This window comes from Phascolarctos cinereus, unplaced genomic scaffold (genome assembly GCF_003287225.1).
Source record: "Phascolarctos cinereus isolate Bilbo 61053 unplaced genomic scaffold, phaCin_HiC Scaffold_9;HRSCAF=440, whole genome shotgun sequence".
Lineage (NCBI taxonomy): Eukaryota > Metazoa > Chordata > Mammalia > Diprotodontia > Phascolarctidae > Phascolarctos > Phascolarctos cinereus.
The window spans coordinates 31882607-31902562 of NW_027556402.1; the positions used below are offsets into that span (position 1 = coordinate 31882607).

Sequence of the window (19956 nt, forward strand, 5' to 3'; positions counted from 1 at the left end):
TAAATGAAGCCACATAAAATGCTGTGAATTTTCTTATTCTTGTTTTGTAGAAAGCCATTTCGAAGGAGAAAAGAAAAATAAACCCCAGATAATTGTTATTCTTTATCAGTGCAATAATTGCAAAGTAATTTTAAACTTAGAGTAAGAAAAATAAATCAGGTCTTCTTTTTGTTTACCTTCTCAGTGACAGAGATGCTGGTAAATGTGCTGAACATCTGCTCAGATGATGAACTGGGGTCCGAAGAAGATGGATTTGATGGTAAGACATTGGAGCCTTCATTTCTAGAATGTGCCTGCGAGGTGTTTTAGAATTTTGCTGCCCATGAGACAGATTCTTGGGGTATGGATTCTGTATAGGTTCTGAGATTGTCTTGAGCATGACAGGGACCCTAATAGGTTCTAGCAGAGTTAATATATATAAGATCTGGAAAGGGTGCATGAAACTCCATCCCTCTATCCTACTCTCAATTTTTTTTAGATACAAAAAATAAAAACCTTTTACTAAGTTTTCCCATTTTATAGATGTTTCATTTGTTATATTTAACTGTATTTGTAATGTATTATATTTTATTGATAAAAACTACTGTCAGTTGGCACTAGATAATTATATCTTACTTTTCTAATCAAAGATACACTTTTGTCAATTAATAGCTCAGTTGATACTTTGAGATTAAATTTGAAAGTATTTCTACATTATCTTGGGAAAGGTTATTTAAAAGAAAACACAGTAATAAGCATTTTACTTGGAGCTCATGAGGTTAAATAATTTACTTTTGAACTGTGTTTTGGCTCTGTGTTGGGAACAGTCATACTAGGTGGTACAGTGGCTAGAGTGATGGACTGGGGTCTGAAAGACCTAAGTTCAAATTTGATTTCAGGCACTAAAACTCTCTCTAGGTCAGTTTCTTCATCTATATATTGGAGATAATAATAGAACCTTCCTCCAGCAGTTGATGCAAAGGTAAAATGAGATCATATTTGTAAAGTACTTTGCAAATCTGAATGTTCTATATTGTGATGACTTATTTTAATCTCTAAAATTTTCATTTATTATCTTTTACACTTCCTGCTTTTAAATGGTAGGCCAGCAAATTTGGAAAGTAGCCTTCTTTGTCAACAATTAAATTCTTAATATTTTATTTTTCTTTACTACGGAATACTATAATAGTTATCCTCAAAAGAAAAAAAATTTTCTTGAGAGAGGGATAGAAGAACAGAGACAGATAGGAAAAGAAGCAACCTCTGGGTGCTCAAAAGGTTCTCCCAAAGTACCTGAGAAATTTTAGGGTTCAGACCTGGGACTTCATCATTTTGAATATGAGTGACTTATCTGTTGCTTATAGCATTTAAAGCAGGGGCACTGCCTCAGCAAACTGAGACATGTTAAAGACCTTAGATTAAAAAGGCCAAGGTGTCCCACCGCATCCAGGGCCATCTCCAGTCATCCTGATCTATATCCTGCCACTGGACCTAAATGGCTCTGGAGGAAAGAGTGAGGCTGGTGACTTTGCACAGCCCTACCTCACTTAAATCCAATTCACTTGTATGTCATAGCATCACCTTCCTCATGTCATGGTCCTCTTCAAGAATGAAGGACAAACAACAAAAACAATAAAGCAGGAATTCTTAACCTTATTTTTATGTCCTAGATCCATTACCATTATAATGCTTTTAAATGAATAAAATTAAACGCATAGAATGACAAAGGAAATCAGTTATGTTTAGATAGAGTTATCAAAATATTTAAGAAACAAATTCCTCAGTCCTGGTGAGATTCCCTCACTTTACAGAGGATTAAAGTGATATCCAATTCCTAACTCATTGCTTATTTTACTTAGTGACCCTGGCCAAGTCGCTTAACCTCTGTTTGCCTCAGTTTCCTCATCTGCAAAATGAGGATAATACTAGCACCTCCCTCCCACGGTTATTGTGATGATTAAAGGAGGTAATATTTGTAAAGCACATAGCACAGTGCCTGGCATGTAGTAAACCTTACTAGTGGCCCTCTAGGTCCTCAAGTGCAGCCCTTTGACTGAATCTGAGACTCCACGTGGCCTTGAAGTTGCAGGTTCTCCAACTCTGACCATTATTCCGCTTTACTGTCTTTGGGGAAGAAACACATTTTATGATAGAAATCAAAGAGGGTTTAAGTTTCTTGGTGAGTTAAATATTTGAAGATGAGGGTGACAGGGATGAACAAATTCTTAAGGGAAGGAACAATTATATTGAATAAATTGGGATAGTCTTTTTAAAAAAAAATGTATAAGAGTCAAACAAAAGAGACTCCTTCCTTTCTCTTCTGAATTGTGACACCAAACTGTGGTCTCCCTATTGTCTTTCCTCAAAGACACACAGAAAGAAGCATATCTTTATACCCCAGGTGTGTTGATGTAAAAATGCACTCTTGCGCATGTAACTAGAATATCCTTCTCAGACAGTTTTAAAATTAAATTGGTTTTACAGCCATTCCATCCTTTTTTTCTCTTCTTTTTATGGCTTTTCTCCCACACACTCATCTCCCACACACCATAAGCTCAGGCTAGAAAGAGGAGGGATACAGGAATAAGGAAAGTAGAGTGAGATTGGCAAGGGCCACAGACGGGTAAGGTAGAGGGCTATAGGGGCTACATGGAGTAAATTTTGATTATTAATTTCCATGTAAAAGGAAGGGATTCATTTAATTCCTTCATTCTTTTTTTTTTTTTTTGGCAATTGGGGTTAAGTGACTTACCCAGAATCCTGAGGTCAGATTTGAACTCAAGTCCTCCTGATTCCAGGACTGGTACTCTATCCACTGTGCTATTAATTCCTTCATTCTTAAGACCTTGCCAATTTTTACAGTATTCTTTTTAAAAAAAAAAATAGAATCCATTTTATCAATTAAAATTTCTAGCCCACCCAAATTCTTGTCATCATATGGTAGCATTCAAACAATACCAATCAGTCTCCTCTGATGAGTTTCTTGCCTATTGAAAGAGACATTCCCTTGATCATTCAATTTTTCCTTTATGAAGTTAATTTTCTTTCATGTTTCAATTAAATTGAGACAAATCCCTTAATCTTTATGTTTGGGAACTTTTACAGTATTACTAATGAATCTCTCTTCAGTATCTAATTTATATTTATCCTCTGTTGCATGTTTCTGTTTTTGAGTTCGTAAAATATAAAGATATTCTGGTTTCAATTTCTGGTTCTTAATAACTAAAACATTTGGAGGAAAGTTTAAATCTAAGTAAATATACCTCATTTAGCTATTAATCCTCATTAGTGATGAGACTTACTAGATACCAGGGATTAGTGAGTGAACCTAAAGGAAAGAAAAAAAAAACCTTACTAAATATCAAATTAATAGCATGGCAAAGTATCCTTTTTTGTCCATTGCCCCAGTGGATGAAGTATTTGATGGCAGAGAGCATTTGAAAACTAAAGGCAGACACCATAATCCTATGAGTCACGTTTTCTTGGGGCAGCTATGTGGCGCAGTGGATAGAGCACCGGCCCTGAAGTCAGGAGGACCCGAGTTCAAATGTGACCTCACACCAAGCACTTGACACTTATTAGCTGTGTTGACCAAGGGCAAGTCACTTAACCCCAATTGCCTAAAAAAGAAAAAAAAAAGAAATATTTCTTACTTGAAAGGTGATTTTTTTTTCAAACCCACTAACTTCTTTCAGGTCTTAGAATTCTTGACCTGAGCTATGCTGTGGCCAATGATGCTTCTCTCTGGTGCTCCAGAACTTGGCAGCCCAGGCTTACGTGAGAGACTTTGAAATAACAGAAATCATGCAATCAAATTAAAGGAAAAAAAACACACTAGAACTAATAAACCCCAAAGTTTAATATGCCTTGCTGTGGTTTCATCTAAAAAAGCAAACACACTGTAGAACTGTTCCCATCCTATTGTTTGTTTTAATCTTTACCTTTGCTTGCCAATGAGGATGTTAACATTCCACCTGGAATCAGAGCAGGTTTTGATCCTGCAGCAAATTCTAAATTATAAACACCAATAAAATGGGTTTCCATGATCTAATTTGAATTTTTAAATATTTTACAAAACTAATCAATGAACCCATGATTTTCTCCCTCTCCCTCTCTCCACTTCCTTCTCTCCTTCCTTGTCTTTCTTTCTTTCTTTCCTTGTCTTTCTTTCTTTCTTTCCTTGTCTTTCTTTTTTCTTTCTTTCTTTTTCTTCCTTCCTTTCTTCCTTCCTTCCTTCCTTCCTTCCTTCCTTCCTTTCTTTCTTCCTTCCTCCTTCCTTCCCTCCTTCCTTCCTTCCTTCCTTCCTTCTTTCCTTCCTTTCTTCCTTCCTTCCTTCCTTCCTTCCTTCCTTTCCTTCCTTCCTTCCTTCCTTCCTTCCTTCCTTCCTTCCTTCCTTCCTTCCTTCTCTCTCTCTCTTTCTCTCTCCCTCTGTCCCTCTCTCTCTGTCTCTCATTTTTTTAGACATAAAACTGGAAGGGACTGTAATAGTTATTAGTGGGAATAAAATGAAACTGTGTTAGTCCTTCAGAAATAGGTGTCAACGCTGTCCAATAATTTTCTTTGCTACAGCAAATTGCTTTATTTCTCATGACAAATATTTGGTAAACCTGGGGGACAGCTTTTTGATAACCTTTGCTATTTGCAGGGGTCATTCTGGGTCATGAACATAACAAATCACCTAAAACGGTTTAGAATTATTTTTCTGCACCCCAGCCACCATTTTCTACTTTATGAGTTGTAAACATCCAAACAGAAAGAAAGTAAATTAAGCTAGAAAGTTCTCCTTTGTTACCAGCATGGTGCCCTGAGAACTAGGAAATGCTAGTTTCTGTAATTGATCACCCAGATCACCAGGCAAATCACCATTCCATGTTGCTGATTCTCAGCACTGAAAAATAATGGTTGCCCAGTGATAACTGGCAAATTGGGGATGAAGGAGAATGGTTATCATTGAGAGTTAATTCAATGCATCAGAAAAAAAATAGCTTTTCTATGTAGAGAAGCATCAAATGATAATGAAACACAACAAGAGTAGAAAATATTCAGGCCTGGTTGATGAGAACATGGTATCATATTTAACAAAGTTAGAGTTAGCTTAATAGAACAGGTCTTTGATTGACGATTAGTTCCAAAACACAGCAGCAGTATTTTTCAATTTGATCCAGGGTTTGGTTAAAATATATCAATAATATTAGTGTGACATTTAACTGACTAGGAAAAAATGTCATCATATTGAATTGTATAAGCAATAATATGATTTTCAAAAATGTCAAATGATTCTTCCCAACATTTTCTGAAAATTAAAAAAAAAATCTGCATCATACAACTGTATGCCCCATTCTTTCTAACTGTCTGGCAATAGATATGAAGAAATGAGAGTGCTCAAGAAAGGTAGTTAAAAGGGCAGCTAGGTGGCACAGTGGATAGAGCACTGGTCTTGGTCTCAGGAGGACCTGAGTTCAAATTTGAACTCAGACCAGACACTTGACATTTACTAGCTGTGTGACCCTGGTCAAAGTCACTTAAACCCAACTGCCTCACACACACACACACACACACACACACACACAAAAAGGGTAGTTGAAAGATGAAACAGTGTCTTTGATGAAATTTAAACTATGAAAGCTTACAACTTCATTAAGATTTTTGGGATGAACTGTATATAAATAGTACCTTTTATTTGGAATATGCAACATGAGTTTCTCGTATTCAGTAAGTATTGTGGAAAAGGCATATGAGACAAAGTTAAATTATAAAAAAAAAAAAAGAAAGAAAGTAATTGCATAATTTTAAAACAGAGAACCATGTTAAGGTGTTAGACCTAGAGTAATTTCTCTTTATCTTAGCCTTTTGGGGCCGAGAAGCAATAAACTAAAGCTATCCCTTCCACATCGCAATGCTCCCCATCTCAGTTTTGATATATTGCAGGTCGGCATAAGAAATCAAACGGGAATTTTTTGAGAGATTTGCAGAAGCCACAGATGACACACAAAAAAGTTTAGAAACTCAGAAATGCATAAAATGTATGTATAGTATTGTATAATATCAACATATTTTATCTTCTTAATGCCATAATAATTCAGACTTCTCTGGCATGAAGAAGGGCCAAAAATTTTACATAGTTTTTCCAGATTACGGGGCCACTGTGCCCCTAGTGTGATGCCGAAGGGATAATAATATGATAATTTCACAAGTGTCTCTCTACTTCTTCATTCCTCCCTTTCTCTCCCACCTCCTGTGAGACATAGTTAAAAGGATATTCAAATGTCAGCCCAGCCATTTACAACTACTAAAGTATAAAGGCAAGTGTGTGTAGCCCTAGGAAGTCACTTAACTTTTCTTGGGGCCTTAGTTTCTTCATCAAGTGAGAAGGTTAGACTGCATGATCTCATGGTGACTTCAAACTCAAAATACTCACTTGAACCTTCTTTCTAGGAATGCCAAAGGTTCAGCCTTTTCCAAGATTGTGTAGAGGGCCAAATGTAAGAAATAAATTCTTCTTAGGTTATCCTGTAATTTCTCTATCACCATCTCCTCGGCCACCTGATCTAAGCATCAATCACCATGGCATTTGGGACTGCTTCAGTTGCTCTATATAAACTTTGTCCATTGTTTCAAGGGTATTTAGAGTCTGAAACAGATTAGCATGGAAGACTTTGGAATGTTTTTCATTGGAGATTTCTAAGAAAAGAATGCTTAAAACCATTTTATATTGGTAGTTTTCTAAATCCTCCTGGAATGGGAAAATGTAGATGTCTAGAAAATGTAATAGATTCTTATCCTAATTTTCAAGTACATGGTGGGAAATGAGGTGTAGGAAGTTCAGAAAGGTAAGAAAATACCAGGCTGTGAAAGACTTTAAAAGCCATATCTCCAGTGGTAGGAATAAAAACACAAAAGAGCACTACGTCTACCCTCAAACAGTTTACAGTCTAATCGAAAAAGCAAAATCACAGGATTAGCCTTGGATCAGAGACCCAAAGTCAGAAGGGACATTGTCGATCATTTAGATTAACCTCATTATGTTACAGATGGGGAAGCCAAGGCTCACAAAGGTTAAGTGACTTGCCCAAGATCACACAAGGAGTAAGTGAACTTGTAGATGAAAAGTTTAATAATAATGACAATTTATACAGTGTTTTAAGGCATATAAAGCACCTTAATTACATTATCCTATTTTAGGGTTAGGGTTAGGGTTAGAGCGCAATTAGGGTTAGGGAAGAAGTACTCTTTGAAATAGTTACTGAAGGTTTTACTGTTATCCACCTTTAAAAAGATGAGGTGAGGAAAAATAAAAGGCATTATACAATTAAATGTTTCATATGAGTACTGTAGACAGTAAGTTACACAGGAGTTCAAAGCAACAATCATACCAGGGCCCATAATTGGCAGTTATGAGGAAGACAGAAATGGATATTTCAAATGGTAGAACAGCCCTTGAGCAAATCCACAAGAAGTGACAATTAGCAAACCTCATTTTAGACAAGGAACCAGTGTGTCTCAAGCTGAAGACAAAATGATAATGATGATGATGATGATGATGATGATGATTCATATAATGCTTTAATAATGATTTGCAAATATTTCATTTTATCCTCACAACATCCTTGGAGATCCATTTTATAGATAAAGAAACTTAGGCAGAGGTTAAATGACTTACCTAGGGTCACATAGCTAGTATGTGTCTGAGGTTAGATTTGAACTATGGCCTTTCTGACTCCAGGTCCACTGCTCAATCCACTGTGATGCTCCTGTCAGGAAGTTGTGAAAAAAAAAAAAAGAAAAAAAAAGAAAGGTTAGAAAGGAAGCCAGTTTGTGAAGGTTCTTGTACGTTAGACTAAGGAAAGGTGACTATCCTGTAGTCAATATGGTCGTTGAACATGAGGGTAGTGTAATGAAGAGATTGACTTAGATCTGTAGTTAGGAACAGGGAGTAGAAATACCACAGAGTGAAAAATATTGTAAAGGGAACATTTAGGAGTCGACTGAGGCCTTAACAAAGATGGTGACTGGAAGGGAAGAGATGGCTAGTAGCAACAGCTGGAGATTAATTTGGAATCATGAGGCCCCTTTTCAAATCCCAGCTCTGAGACCCTCTAGCTCTGTGAATATGGGCATCCCAGAGCCATTTCATTTCTTTTTACTCAACCTTCTCCTTTTATAAAATTAGTGTCTCAGACTAGCTTATCCCTACACTCTCATACATCTGATCTACACTCATACAGCTATGCTCACAATCCTCTGATATTGGATAAAGGAAGGATTAAAAGATGATTGAAGGTTCGTGCTTTAGTGACTGAGAAAGCTACAGTATCCATCATATAATTATTATAATTATGGATATGTGTTATTATATTAATCATATTATATTACATTGTATGTGTGTATGTATGTATGTATGTTATATATGATTGCTGGTAAGATGCATGCTATCTTTATCTCTGATAACCTAGGGAATAGGGGTACCAGGTAGCTTACCTTCCCTTGAGCAGGTGCCTTTTCCTGGGGTCCACAGACCCCCCCCCAAAAGGTCCATGGATATGTATTTCAGGCAATCCATAAACCAGGATTTGAAAAGTCTTACATTTTTATTTTTACTAATCTCAAATTGAAATGAAGCATTTCCTTCCATTATAATTGCAGCTAGTCAATGTTATCCTGAGATGACTGTCCTTAGGTCAAAGGAATCCTTGACACAAGAAAGGTTCTAGAGAGAGACAGAATTCCATACTCACATGTCTTCATAAGAGAAAATAGATATTTTGCTTTCATTGAACACTTGGTCGTATGAAAATAAATTTGTTAGCTCTAGAAAACTAGCATAACATATATGTTTTGTGAAGCCAGGGGTAACTTTGTCCATTGGGATTTTCCTTATGTTATTTTTTAAAGAGTTGGATTTACTTTGTATTATATTCTCACTATGAGGCTTGTACATAGAAGAGAATAGAAGACATTATATTAATAGACCCAAGACTCTTTAGGGGCTCCAGAATCTACCATGAATCGTCTTTCAATTTTATCTGGTTGGAATTTCTTCATTAACAAAGATCTGGTTATGCATTTGAGGTTATTTGTAAATTCCAAATGAATCCTTAGATCATTCCTCAATTATTCGATTTGGAAGCTTTTATACACTCTCTGAATTCTGCCTCGATCCCTTCACCGATCAGTGTTATGCAAAAGAGACTTTTTTTTCTTTTTTATCATTTGAACAGATGTATCAAAGGGTATGATGAGCAAATCTTCTCTAGTGCATTGTGTAGTTCACGCCTAACAGTATAACCTAGCAACAGAGGCTTCAGTGTCCCAACCAGCCAGCACGCATCCTGAATGCCATCATATTTTAATTAGCTGTATGTCAGGCCTACCACATTTGATTGCAGTAATTAAAAACCTTACAAGTTACTAATTAAAATGATGTAAGAATACAATAGACAACTTGACACAAAAGCCCTTTTTTTGTTTGTACTATCCATGATTTGGCACAAAGACATTTCTTAATTATCTGACATAATTACCACATTTCAAAGGCATCTCAGAATTGTGAGACCAAACTGAAATTTTCGGCCATTGACATATCCATGTACAAACATGCATATTTACGTACATAACTATAAATGTCAATCCATTAGTGCGACTAATGTCCAAAATTGACCAGATCCTAATGTGAAGCATAAATCAGCAACGTGAAGTAATGGACAGAGGACTTGGAGGATCTGGGTTCGTGTGACTCTGGATAAGTCACTTAACTGTTCAATGCCCCTGGGCAACTTTCCAAGATTATAAATTGTAAAATCTATATTGATAGGAGTTTCCTTATCAAGAGCTCTCTACATTAATAAAATCACAGGCCAAACTCAAAACTATGTGTGTGTGGGTGTATCTGAAAATTTGTTGGCTAATGTCCAAAATTAGCCAGATATTAACATTCATCATAAACAAAAATAATGGAAAACAGGAGGCAAAAATGGGCCTTCAGTTTTGCATTGCCTCATTCCAAATTAAGTGTCTGAGGACTTCCAGGTGGGGTAGAAGTTTAGGGTCTGCCTTGGTCAGGGCAGAATTATTTTTATTACTCTGATTCTGGATACCCCCCATCAGCTAGTGGTTATTTTCATTTTTTTTTATCTACCTCATATTTTATGAGAAAAGAATGTATCAAACTGCCTACCATTACTCCTGTAATGTCTGAACCATAGTTTCCCTGATGACCCCTGTTGAATTTCACCACTTCATTTGCTCAGTTCATAGCAGTTGTATGTCAGGACAGGCCTAAAGCTTTGTTTCATTCAGGTGTAGTCCCACCCTGAAGGCAAGATTTAATTGTCTGCAATGCAGGCTAGTCATAGGGAATGTAGGCCCTTGGCAGAGGGGTGAGGGAGTGAAGGACAAGGGCTCATAGATGCAGTTTACCAAACCCATCTCTTTTTGTAAAACTCTCCTGTCCCTTCCAAATGCCAACTGGTAACCAGATGCTTTTTATGAGGCCAAGTATGCACAATTTACCACTTAACCACCTCAAAAGGAAAAAAGGGGGGAGGGGGATGGGCCCCAAGTGAGTCATCTAATTGGTTAAATTGGGTTTACAAAAGTAGGTCCCTCATAACCTCCCCAAGTAACTGAACTTGGAAGAGGATCTCCAAATTGGCTCCATTGGACCATTTTTTCAGAAGCCTCATTGCTATGGATCTTCAGGTTTCTGTTTAAATTTCTGCCCTAGTGTCCCTCCACCCAGTTTGTTGGCATTGAAAGCCTACCCATCCTCATATTCTTCTGGAGGGCTGGCCGTGGGTTGGGGAGGGTAATGACAGCATAGGGCAGAAGCTCTTACCCTACTGTTCCCATTCTTTTCCCTTAGAGCTCTGAGCTCTGTGAGATTTGATATGTTTTCAGTAAAACATCTTAGTGCTTTTCACCAACAACCTGTGTATATATCCCTGCTCCCAATCATCACCCCCATTTCTGCACGTTCCATACAAGAACTCAGTCTCTACCGAACGTACCCGGCAAGTTTCCTTTCGTGTTCTTTATGATGGCGATTCAGACTCTATGGGACTGGTACCAATAACCAGGAAATGTTCTACCTAGGTCTGCCTTTATCTTCCAGGCCAACTTCGTTTAGCATTCACTGATCTAATAGCTTGCAATTTATGTAGCAGTGTTTCTGAACACATATCAGCACGTTTAATAGTATTATTCATCTCTCCCAAATTTACCACTAAGGAGATACGATAGAATAACCTCTAGCAAAGGCCACTCCTCTCCAAGTCTAGATGCCAAAGGCAGATAGACTATGAATTGGTATAATCAGAGAATTATGTATGTATGTATGTATATATACACACACATACACACAGACATAATATATGTGTATATATATATATATACATGTGTATATATATATATATGTGTATATATTTATTTCTTTTTTGATATATATATGAGTATTGAGGGTCTTGATATTCTAAAAATGATCTTTGTATGTTATGAGTACAATTAATAAATGCCACCTACAAGGTATAGAGAGTCCTAATATATACATATTTTTAAAAATATCTGAAATATCTTTTCATTTAATAGAGAGTTCTAATATATTTTAATATATATTAAATATATACCTATTTTTAAAAAGTACCTAAAGCATCTTTTCATTTTATATAAAATATTTTATAAACCAAATATTTGGTCTCTAAAGATATAGGGTGCAAAGGTCACAGACGTTTAATGAATACTTAGATAATATGAATTATATTTAATTATCTGAGATACTAGGTTCTATTTTCCTTTTTCCTAAAATATTTTTTCCTAAAATATTTTTTCCTTAATCCTTCTTCTTCCCCCATTTTACTAATGAAAATTTAATAGAATTTAACTATGTTTTTTCCCAAGATCTTCTCAATCATAAGAAACACAATTAAAACTGTAAGTTTTCTATAGTCTCAAAAGTCTTTGAATGATTTTGTTCTGCTAAATGTGATTCGTAACAGTTCTTTTTTTATAATTAATCAATTTATTTTTAGTTTTCAACGTTCATTTCCATAAGACTTTGAATTTTAAATTTTTTCCCTCTCCTCCCCCATACCAAGATGGCATGCAATCTGATATGGGCTCTACTTATGCATTCATATTAAGCATATTTTCACATTAGTCATAATGTAAAAAAAGAACTAAAACTAATGGGAGGAACCACGAGAAAGAAGAAACAAAACAAAACAACAAAAGAAAAGGAGAGCAAATAGTTAACTTCCGTGTGCATTCAGACTCCAAAGTTCTTTCTCTGGATGTGGATAGCATTTTCCATTGTGAGTCCTTTGGAGTTGTCTGAGATCCTTGCATTGCTGAGAAGAGCCAATATAACAGTTCTTAAGGAATTAATTGCTACTAGGTTAGGGAGCTGTAATAACCTTTAAGGCTAATTTAGTAGGGTACCAAATGGCACTGTGATCGTCCCCCAAAAAATTAATGTCATCCTGCTTCAAGCTTGGTCTTGAGGAGTTACTTAATCAAAGGCTAGTGATTCTGCATTGGAACAGTACTTATTCATCGGTTTTTCTCTATGTAGTTAAGCGTCAGGGACCTTGATAAGATTTCATCCTAATGTTTTCATTTGCAAGGATTGTTTTTTTTTTTGTTTTGTTTTAATGTAAGACTTAGCATGGTGCTATGCACAAATAGGTACTTAATAAATGCTTCTGTATACATCCCATCCTATTCTATTCAGATTTACACAATAAATCTGACTAAATACAAGGTGGCATTATTGCTCCTTTTTTCTTGCAAGAAAAGTGAAACAACATTAGGGTTTAAAGGAATTCACAGAAATTATTTACATCTTTATTAGCCTACTTCTAACCATGTTCATCTGTAACCATGATGTTTACTTTTATGAAAGGTTAAAATCAAAGTAAGTTTTCATAAATTATCAGTTCTTTTTTGATTAACATGGGGAAAATAACCTAGGAAAATGCCTTTTAATTGGCATGGAGATTTTTAAAATTCACACTAAAACTTTGAAATCAGGTGTGAATTCATTAAGGTTCTCCTACCTAATGTCAACTTTTTTTTTTTGAAAGGCAATCAGGGTTAAGTGACTTGCCCAGAGTCACATAGCTAGTGAGTGTTAAGTGTCTGAGGTCAAATATGAACTCTGGTCCTCCAAACTCCAGGTCTGATGCTCTATCCACTGAGTCACCTAAAGCTGCCCTTCTAATGTTAACTTCGTAAGAGTCAGTATGATGTGGTCCCTAGAGAGCCAGCCTTCAAATCACTAAGACCTGGGTTCAAGTCTCATCTTTGACACATGCTGACTGTCTGATCCTAGACATGTCATCTAACCCTTCAGCATTCCCAGGCATCTTTCTAAGATAAAAAATTGTAGATCTCCATTGTTGGAGGGATTCCCCAATGAGGAGTTGCTTTCTTCAGCAAAATCACAGGTCTCGACCAAAAAGGTGGGTAGGCAGGGAATGGGTAGAGTCCTCTTTATAGCAAATCACTGGTCCTCAAGTTTAGTCCGTTTGAGTAGATGTGTGAAAATTTTATGCAGAGCAGATCAAATTAGAATTTGAAAGCTAATGTAGCTTCTAACCAAGGACTAAGATAGCCAAATAAGGGAAATAATTAGACATTTATCATGTATATATTTTGTTTGTAAGTAGTTGTTTGTGTATTTTCTCCCCCATTAGATTATGAGCCACTTGAGAGTAGGGACTGGTTTTGGCTTTTTTTTTTGCTTGTTTGTTTTGTTTTGGGTTTTTTGGGTTTTGTTTTTTTGTTTTTGTTTTTGTTTTTGTTTTTTTTTGCCTTTCTTTGTATCACTGGAACTTAGCACAGTGCCTGGCATATAGTAGGTATTTAATAAATCCTTGGCTTGACTTGACATTTGGGAATAGTATTCATGTATATGGGATTAAAATTTCTGACATAAAGCATTCAATAATTTTACAAGTGAAGAGAATTGGGGGCCAGGAGGGAAGAAAGATATCATAAAGCTTGATCTTGTTACTATACTTGAGGTCCATTTTATAACCCCGGAATGCTTTTTAGCAATTGGTTTAAGCCCCAAAGAGACCTACTGAAATATCTAATTCTAGAAGACTGTATTATGTGGAGTTGCCAGCATAATAAGAAATCAGCCCATACTATTTTGAAGGACCAGAACTGAATAGCCACTGTGAGCAGAATATTGAGTCAACAAGAATGGGAACTCAGGCTTACAATTTGCAGTAGCATGAAGATTAAGTTGTGATATTGTAAACTGTTTTCTCTATATTAGATCAAGGAAATCTCCCCCCCCACACACACACACACTGTTTAACATGACAATCTATGTGAGTTTGGGGACAAGAAACATTTATAGGAACTATAACCTAGATTCAAGTGTAGAGGCCAGACTCAGTTAGAATCTACTCTAAGTGGATTAAAATGGCAATTTCAAAGAATTCGCCTTCTCTCCTAAGGAACTCTCTGAAATGTCCTGTAGGTCTTCTGAGGACAGTTCCAAGTCAAATTAAGGTATCTTTTCTATGAACTTTTAATTAAGAGACACTCTAGAACTTCAACCGAAGCTAGGTGGCACAGTGGATAGAATGCTAACAGTTCAAATCTGATTGTAGACATTTACTAACCATACAACCGTGGGTGAGTCACAATGTCTGTCTGCCTCAATTTCCTTCTCTGTAAAATGGGGAGGTAATAGCACCTATCCCCAGAAGGATTGTAGCAAGGGTCAGATGAAATAACATATGCAAAGGGCTTAGGTCCCTGACACATAGAAGCTGCTTAATAAATGCTTGTTTCCCCATTTCTTTCCTTTGCACATGGCAAAGGGATGGGGAGGAGAGGAGGGAAGAAAGAGCCCACTGGGCTCTGGGGGTAGAGATGGTGGCAACAAATAGAGTGAAACATTTATCCTTAGCTCCTGGTCTAGTGCAGACTCACAACCCACACTGATTGGATGTCATAGATGCCACTTTTGTTGGGATGAGGAAGCCCAAAATGGTAGGCTTGCTTTGTTAAACTCAAGCAAACAAACAAAAAAAAATTGAAGGGCAATAGAAAAATAAATTATTGTGCAATATGTTGAAGGCATATTTCCATATCTTTGGGGAATCCTTTTAAAACAACTAAAAATGCACAAGCTAAAATCCACTTTTCAAAAAATGCATGTTAATGAAGAGGAAATAATCTGTCTTGAGAGACCATTTATTATGTTGGTAATAGTGGGGTTGATTTTGATGAAATCTCCTTTGCAACTGCTCATGGAGCCCAAAATGGGACATGCATTTTGTTAGAGCAAGACAATTTGTCTGGAGACTCATAATTGTCAAGCACTTCTGCAGAGAATTCCAAAGTTATATACTGTTTATGCTTTACTCCAACCTTGCTGTTTGGAAAAGGTCTTTTTAAAGCAGATCTTGAAATTCGTGTACTTAGGTGCATTGTGTTTTAGATGTGTGCATAAGAGATATAAAATAAACCTGATTTTTGGTTGGAGGATTCCCTTTTGAATACTGCTTAAAATGCATTTATTAACTTATTTATTCATTTATTTTTGTTCATAGCTCATATTCTTAGACTGAAAGGGGAATCCGTTTGATTAGAAATATGGCCTGGAGGTTGGAGTGTGACAGGCATGTTATATGCAATAAAAGGAATGACTTACAATCAGCATTCAGAATCTACTATAGCAGCTTCTCACAGATTTTAAACTTTTTTAGTTTTTAATGAAGTTGGAATTAAGTGGACTTCTCTGCATATACTCCATATTTCATCAATAACAGTAATAGTTCACCTTTATATAATACTTCAAGAGTTATAAAGTCCTTTCCTCAGAATCCTATGAGGTAGGTAGTGCAAGTATTATTTGACCTCTTTTAGAGGCTCAAACAGAGCCTTTCCATGACTTGCCCAACATCACATAGCATGCGGAATATTTAGACCCAGGTCACTACCTTCTAAACTAGCTCTCTTTCTATTACCTTGCCCTACCTCTCCTAATTGAAAATATATAGAGATACAAAGTTAGCTGGAAAGACATGTATTGATGCTTTTTTTTTCCATTAAAAATATAGATGGAACAATTTTTTTCCCCAGATTTTTTGGGGGAATGCCTCCTTTATGAAAAAAAAATGCATAAACTGGTATTTTATTTACTGATTACCAGAAACAGGAATTCCATGCTTGCTCTTTTCATTTAGGTGAGGGTTAGAGTCGGAGACATTTAAGGTTAGGATTTGGGTTAGAGCCAAATACAACTGTATTAAGCACTTTAAAAAATAAATCTTCTATAGACACACAAAATATATTAATTGAATGCTTTGCATGGATAAGTTCAAGTTACAGAGAGAGGGGATATCAGTATAATAATCAATGAAATAATAGTTCCCTGTCTTTTCTTTATTAAATTCAACTAAAATATTTCTATGTCTATGCTATCATTTGTATGGAAAATTTTAATGTAGCTACTATTCCTTTTGTTGTTCCATCGTTCATTGATGCAAGAAGAGACGATATGATATGGTATAGGAAGGACAATCAGAAGAGCCAGAAGGCCTCAGTTCAAATCCTAGCTCTGCTCCATTTTAGCAAATTATCTCACTTCTTTGGGCCTCATTGCCCGTATCTGTAAAATGAGAGGTATCAGATTAGATGGCCTGCAATGTCCTACCATAACTCATTCACACCTACCCATCTTGGGTGATACATCTCCATGTTCTCTCTAGCATTGTTGGCCCAAAGGGAGAGGCCTTCTTTCTGGGTCTTTTTAACATTTTATGGATGCATTAGAACTTAAGATTTGTCTATTCTTTTCTTTAAGTTGGGGCAAAAATTATAAATCCATAATATAACGAAATCTAAATAAATATTAGGCAAAACTAAGCTTATATTAAAACTTTCTTTTCTTTCAAAACAAAGTTTTGCTGAACCAAGTGTTTTCTCTATATCACTCATTAACTAGGGAGATTATACCTCAGAGCCATACACTGCAAAATCCCCCTACTCTTGTTTCATTTCATTGTCCTAGGAAGTGCTGTCTTCCTCTGTAAACTCAGAAAATAGACAGCAGCACTTGGTAGAGTGAATGCTGTCTTTGTGTTACTAGTGCTCGGGCCAAGAATGGCACTTAATAAATCTTTGTTGGATTAGATTGGGGTTCTTAACCTTTCTTAGGCACTTAGTGAAGACTTTAAAAATATTTTTAAAATTCTTGTGTTTTTAAATATGAAAATAAATGGAAGAAAATGCTAAATTTCAGTTAGAGCTTAGTAAAAATAAAGATATATATAATGTTCTCCTCATCCAAGTTTACAGACCCAGGGAAATCATGGACCTGATGTTAAGAACTCCTGGATTAGAGGCAGGAGAGAAATCACAGTTTGTGTCTTCTGTAACAGATTCTGCCCAGCCCCAGCTTATGAATGTATAGTAGCATAATAGACAAGGTGAAGAACTGTGAGACAGCCCACCTCACAAATAGCTTATCAGCAGCTGAAATGCAGAGCACATCTCCTTCTGTTGTGAGAATCTTTCCACCATCAGCCCTTCGTCGCTCATCGGTGTGATTCTCTGCTGACTCTAGCTCCTACCAGGAGTCTGGAAACCGCCATAGGTAGATACAGCACTTACCAGCCAGCACCTTCACATTTAGTATTAAAACTTCTCAAGAGACCATCCTCGTGCTGAGTTAGGGGAAGAAAGGGCATCTGTGTGAAAAGCTGCCCTTTAAAGATCCCCTTGTTGTATCTTATTCATTCCATTCACCTCTTTATTTTGGACCAGTGACAAGCACACAGCTTAGCCTCTAAGGCTCTATTTGCCCTGAGTTCTGGAAATTGTAAATGCTACACTACAGATGTTAAAGAAAAAAAAAGACTTTTAGAATTAATATCTGGGGGCAGCTAGGTAGTACAGTAGATAGAGCACTGGCCCTGGAGTCAGGAGGACCTGAGTTCAAATCTGGCCTCAGATACTTACTGGCTGTATGACCCTGGGCAAGTCACGTAACTTCTGTTGCTTCCTGAGTGTGAGAGAGAGAATTTAATATCTGGAAGAAATAGATATCAAGGGGGAAGATTTCCCCCTGTTTGTTGGAAAGTACAAAGAGTCTAAGACAGGGGTGGGAACCTGAAGCTTCAAGGCCACATGTGGCTCTCTAGGTCCTCAAGTGCAGCCCTTTGACTGAATCCAAACTTCACAAAATAGGGGATTTATTCTGTGAAGTTTGGACTCAGTCAAAGGGCCACATGCAGTCTTAAGGCCACAGGTTTCTCATTCTTGGAAGACTTTGAATTATCCCTAAAAATGAAAAAATATATATATATATATGTATATATAATTCATCAAACCTCACTTTTCAATTGGGGACCCTTGGAATGTACAAATTGTTTCTTGTCCTCTGCCTGCAGAAATGAGCACTTGCCAGGATGTCCCTCTAGGAGGGAGATCTCATCGTAGATTCCTCAGTCATTAGCTCTGTATTTCAGCTGCATTTGGTGAGAGCCCTCTCTTTTTCTGCATATGTGGAAGTCTTCTACATAGCTTTTGTCCAAGAGCAAACCGAGAGAGTTCCAAGAATCTGAAATATGAAAGAACAGTGTGTGTATGCATATTACAGCTAGTAAAACTCCTCCAAAAGCATGCATTTTTTCCTTGGACTTTATGTTGAATTATGACCAGCAGTACTTGCAACGGAATAAAAATACTGGGGGGGAAACCCGATCTAATGGTTTTCTGCCAGTATGGAAGATGTAGGATCAGGAGCACTGGGTGTATAAGGAACGGCCCCTCGGTGTCATTTTATTCTGCTATCCTTCAACTATTGTCATTTGAATTCAGACATTAATAGCCAGAAACTTCCATTCCCATATTTTGTTAGGTGTTTTGAAAAGATCTGTGAGGACTTGAAGGTCAAGTAATGGTAGCTACAAGGTTAGTTTTTACTGGAAAATAATCCCCAACTGAAGACTATCTTCTTACTCTATGTGTGGTCAAGTCATTTAGTTTTTCATGTTATAAAAGGAAGATAACAGAATGTACTTACCTGCTTTTCAGGAGGCATTGAGAAGTTTAGTGAGAGGCAGCTGTCCTTTCAGGAACAGATGCTATAAAATGTTAAACACCATTATGTGTAACACGTGGTGTGTGTGTGTGGGTGCGTGTGAGACTAGATGTCCTGTTAATATAAAGTGTAACACACTCAGGCTGAAAATTTATAGAAGGGTAAAATGGATATGGCTATAAAATGTTGGCTTTTGTGAGCAGCAGTACTCCATGGTTTAAATGGAGAGTCCTACATGTGCCTCGTTTCCATGCTCATTTTTCCCTTCTTTCTTTTTGCTGTTCAGCTTCATTTGGGATGCTTCTTCTATTGCTTTCCTCTTTTACTTTATTATGTATCATAAAATATAAATCATGCATTCCTCACCCTACGTTTTTCACTTCCCTAATTTTATTCTTTTCCCTTCTCAATTGATAATGCGAGACATATTCACCTGTTTCTGAATTAAAAAAAAAAATCATCCCCTTACCAGTTTCCACCAGCATGGGTAATGTCCACCAGCAAAAGCAAACAAGTGAAGGCTTACTCACCTGATCTCTATGTCCTCACTTCTTAGTGCCTTGGTTTACTCACTGGTGTGGAGTGATACCGGGGGCTTACTTATTCACTTTAAATCTTTCGATTAAAATATACTTTGTGAATGCCAAGTGTAATGGTGAATAGTCTGCTTCCACATGAAAACTCAATGGATTAGAGTTCAAACTAACAATAGAAAATATGAAGTAATAGGAAAGACATTCAATGAAGCCAAAGCAAAGAAGCTACCTGGCTTAGACAAATGACCTTTGGATAATTCTCCATGATTTGAGCTGTTAATGATATTTAAAGAATCTTAGACATACACACCCAAATAGATAATACAGATTAGAAAGACCTGAGGCTATTTTATTGCTTACTTTAATGACCCAGGGGAA

The 19956-nt window shown here is 36.6% G+C and overlaps 1 protein-coding gene across 4 annotated transcripts in view; it reads left to right on the forward strand.

Annotated features, from left to right (window-relative positions):
* The window catches only part of PPP3CA (protein phosphatase 3 catalytic subunit alpha), a 386217-nt gene that overhangs the window by 351476 nt on the left and 14785 nt on the right, over positions 1–19956 (forward strand). For all 4 annotated transcript variants that reach the window (XM_078148623.1, XM_020988294.2, XM_078148622.1 and 1 more), the window contains one exon: positions 185–259. In XM_078148623.1, coding sequence (XP_078004749.1) covers positions 185–259 — 75 coding nt within the window. The remainder of the gene's footprint in view (positions 1–184; positions 260–19956) is intronic.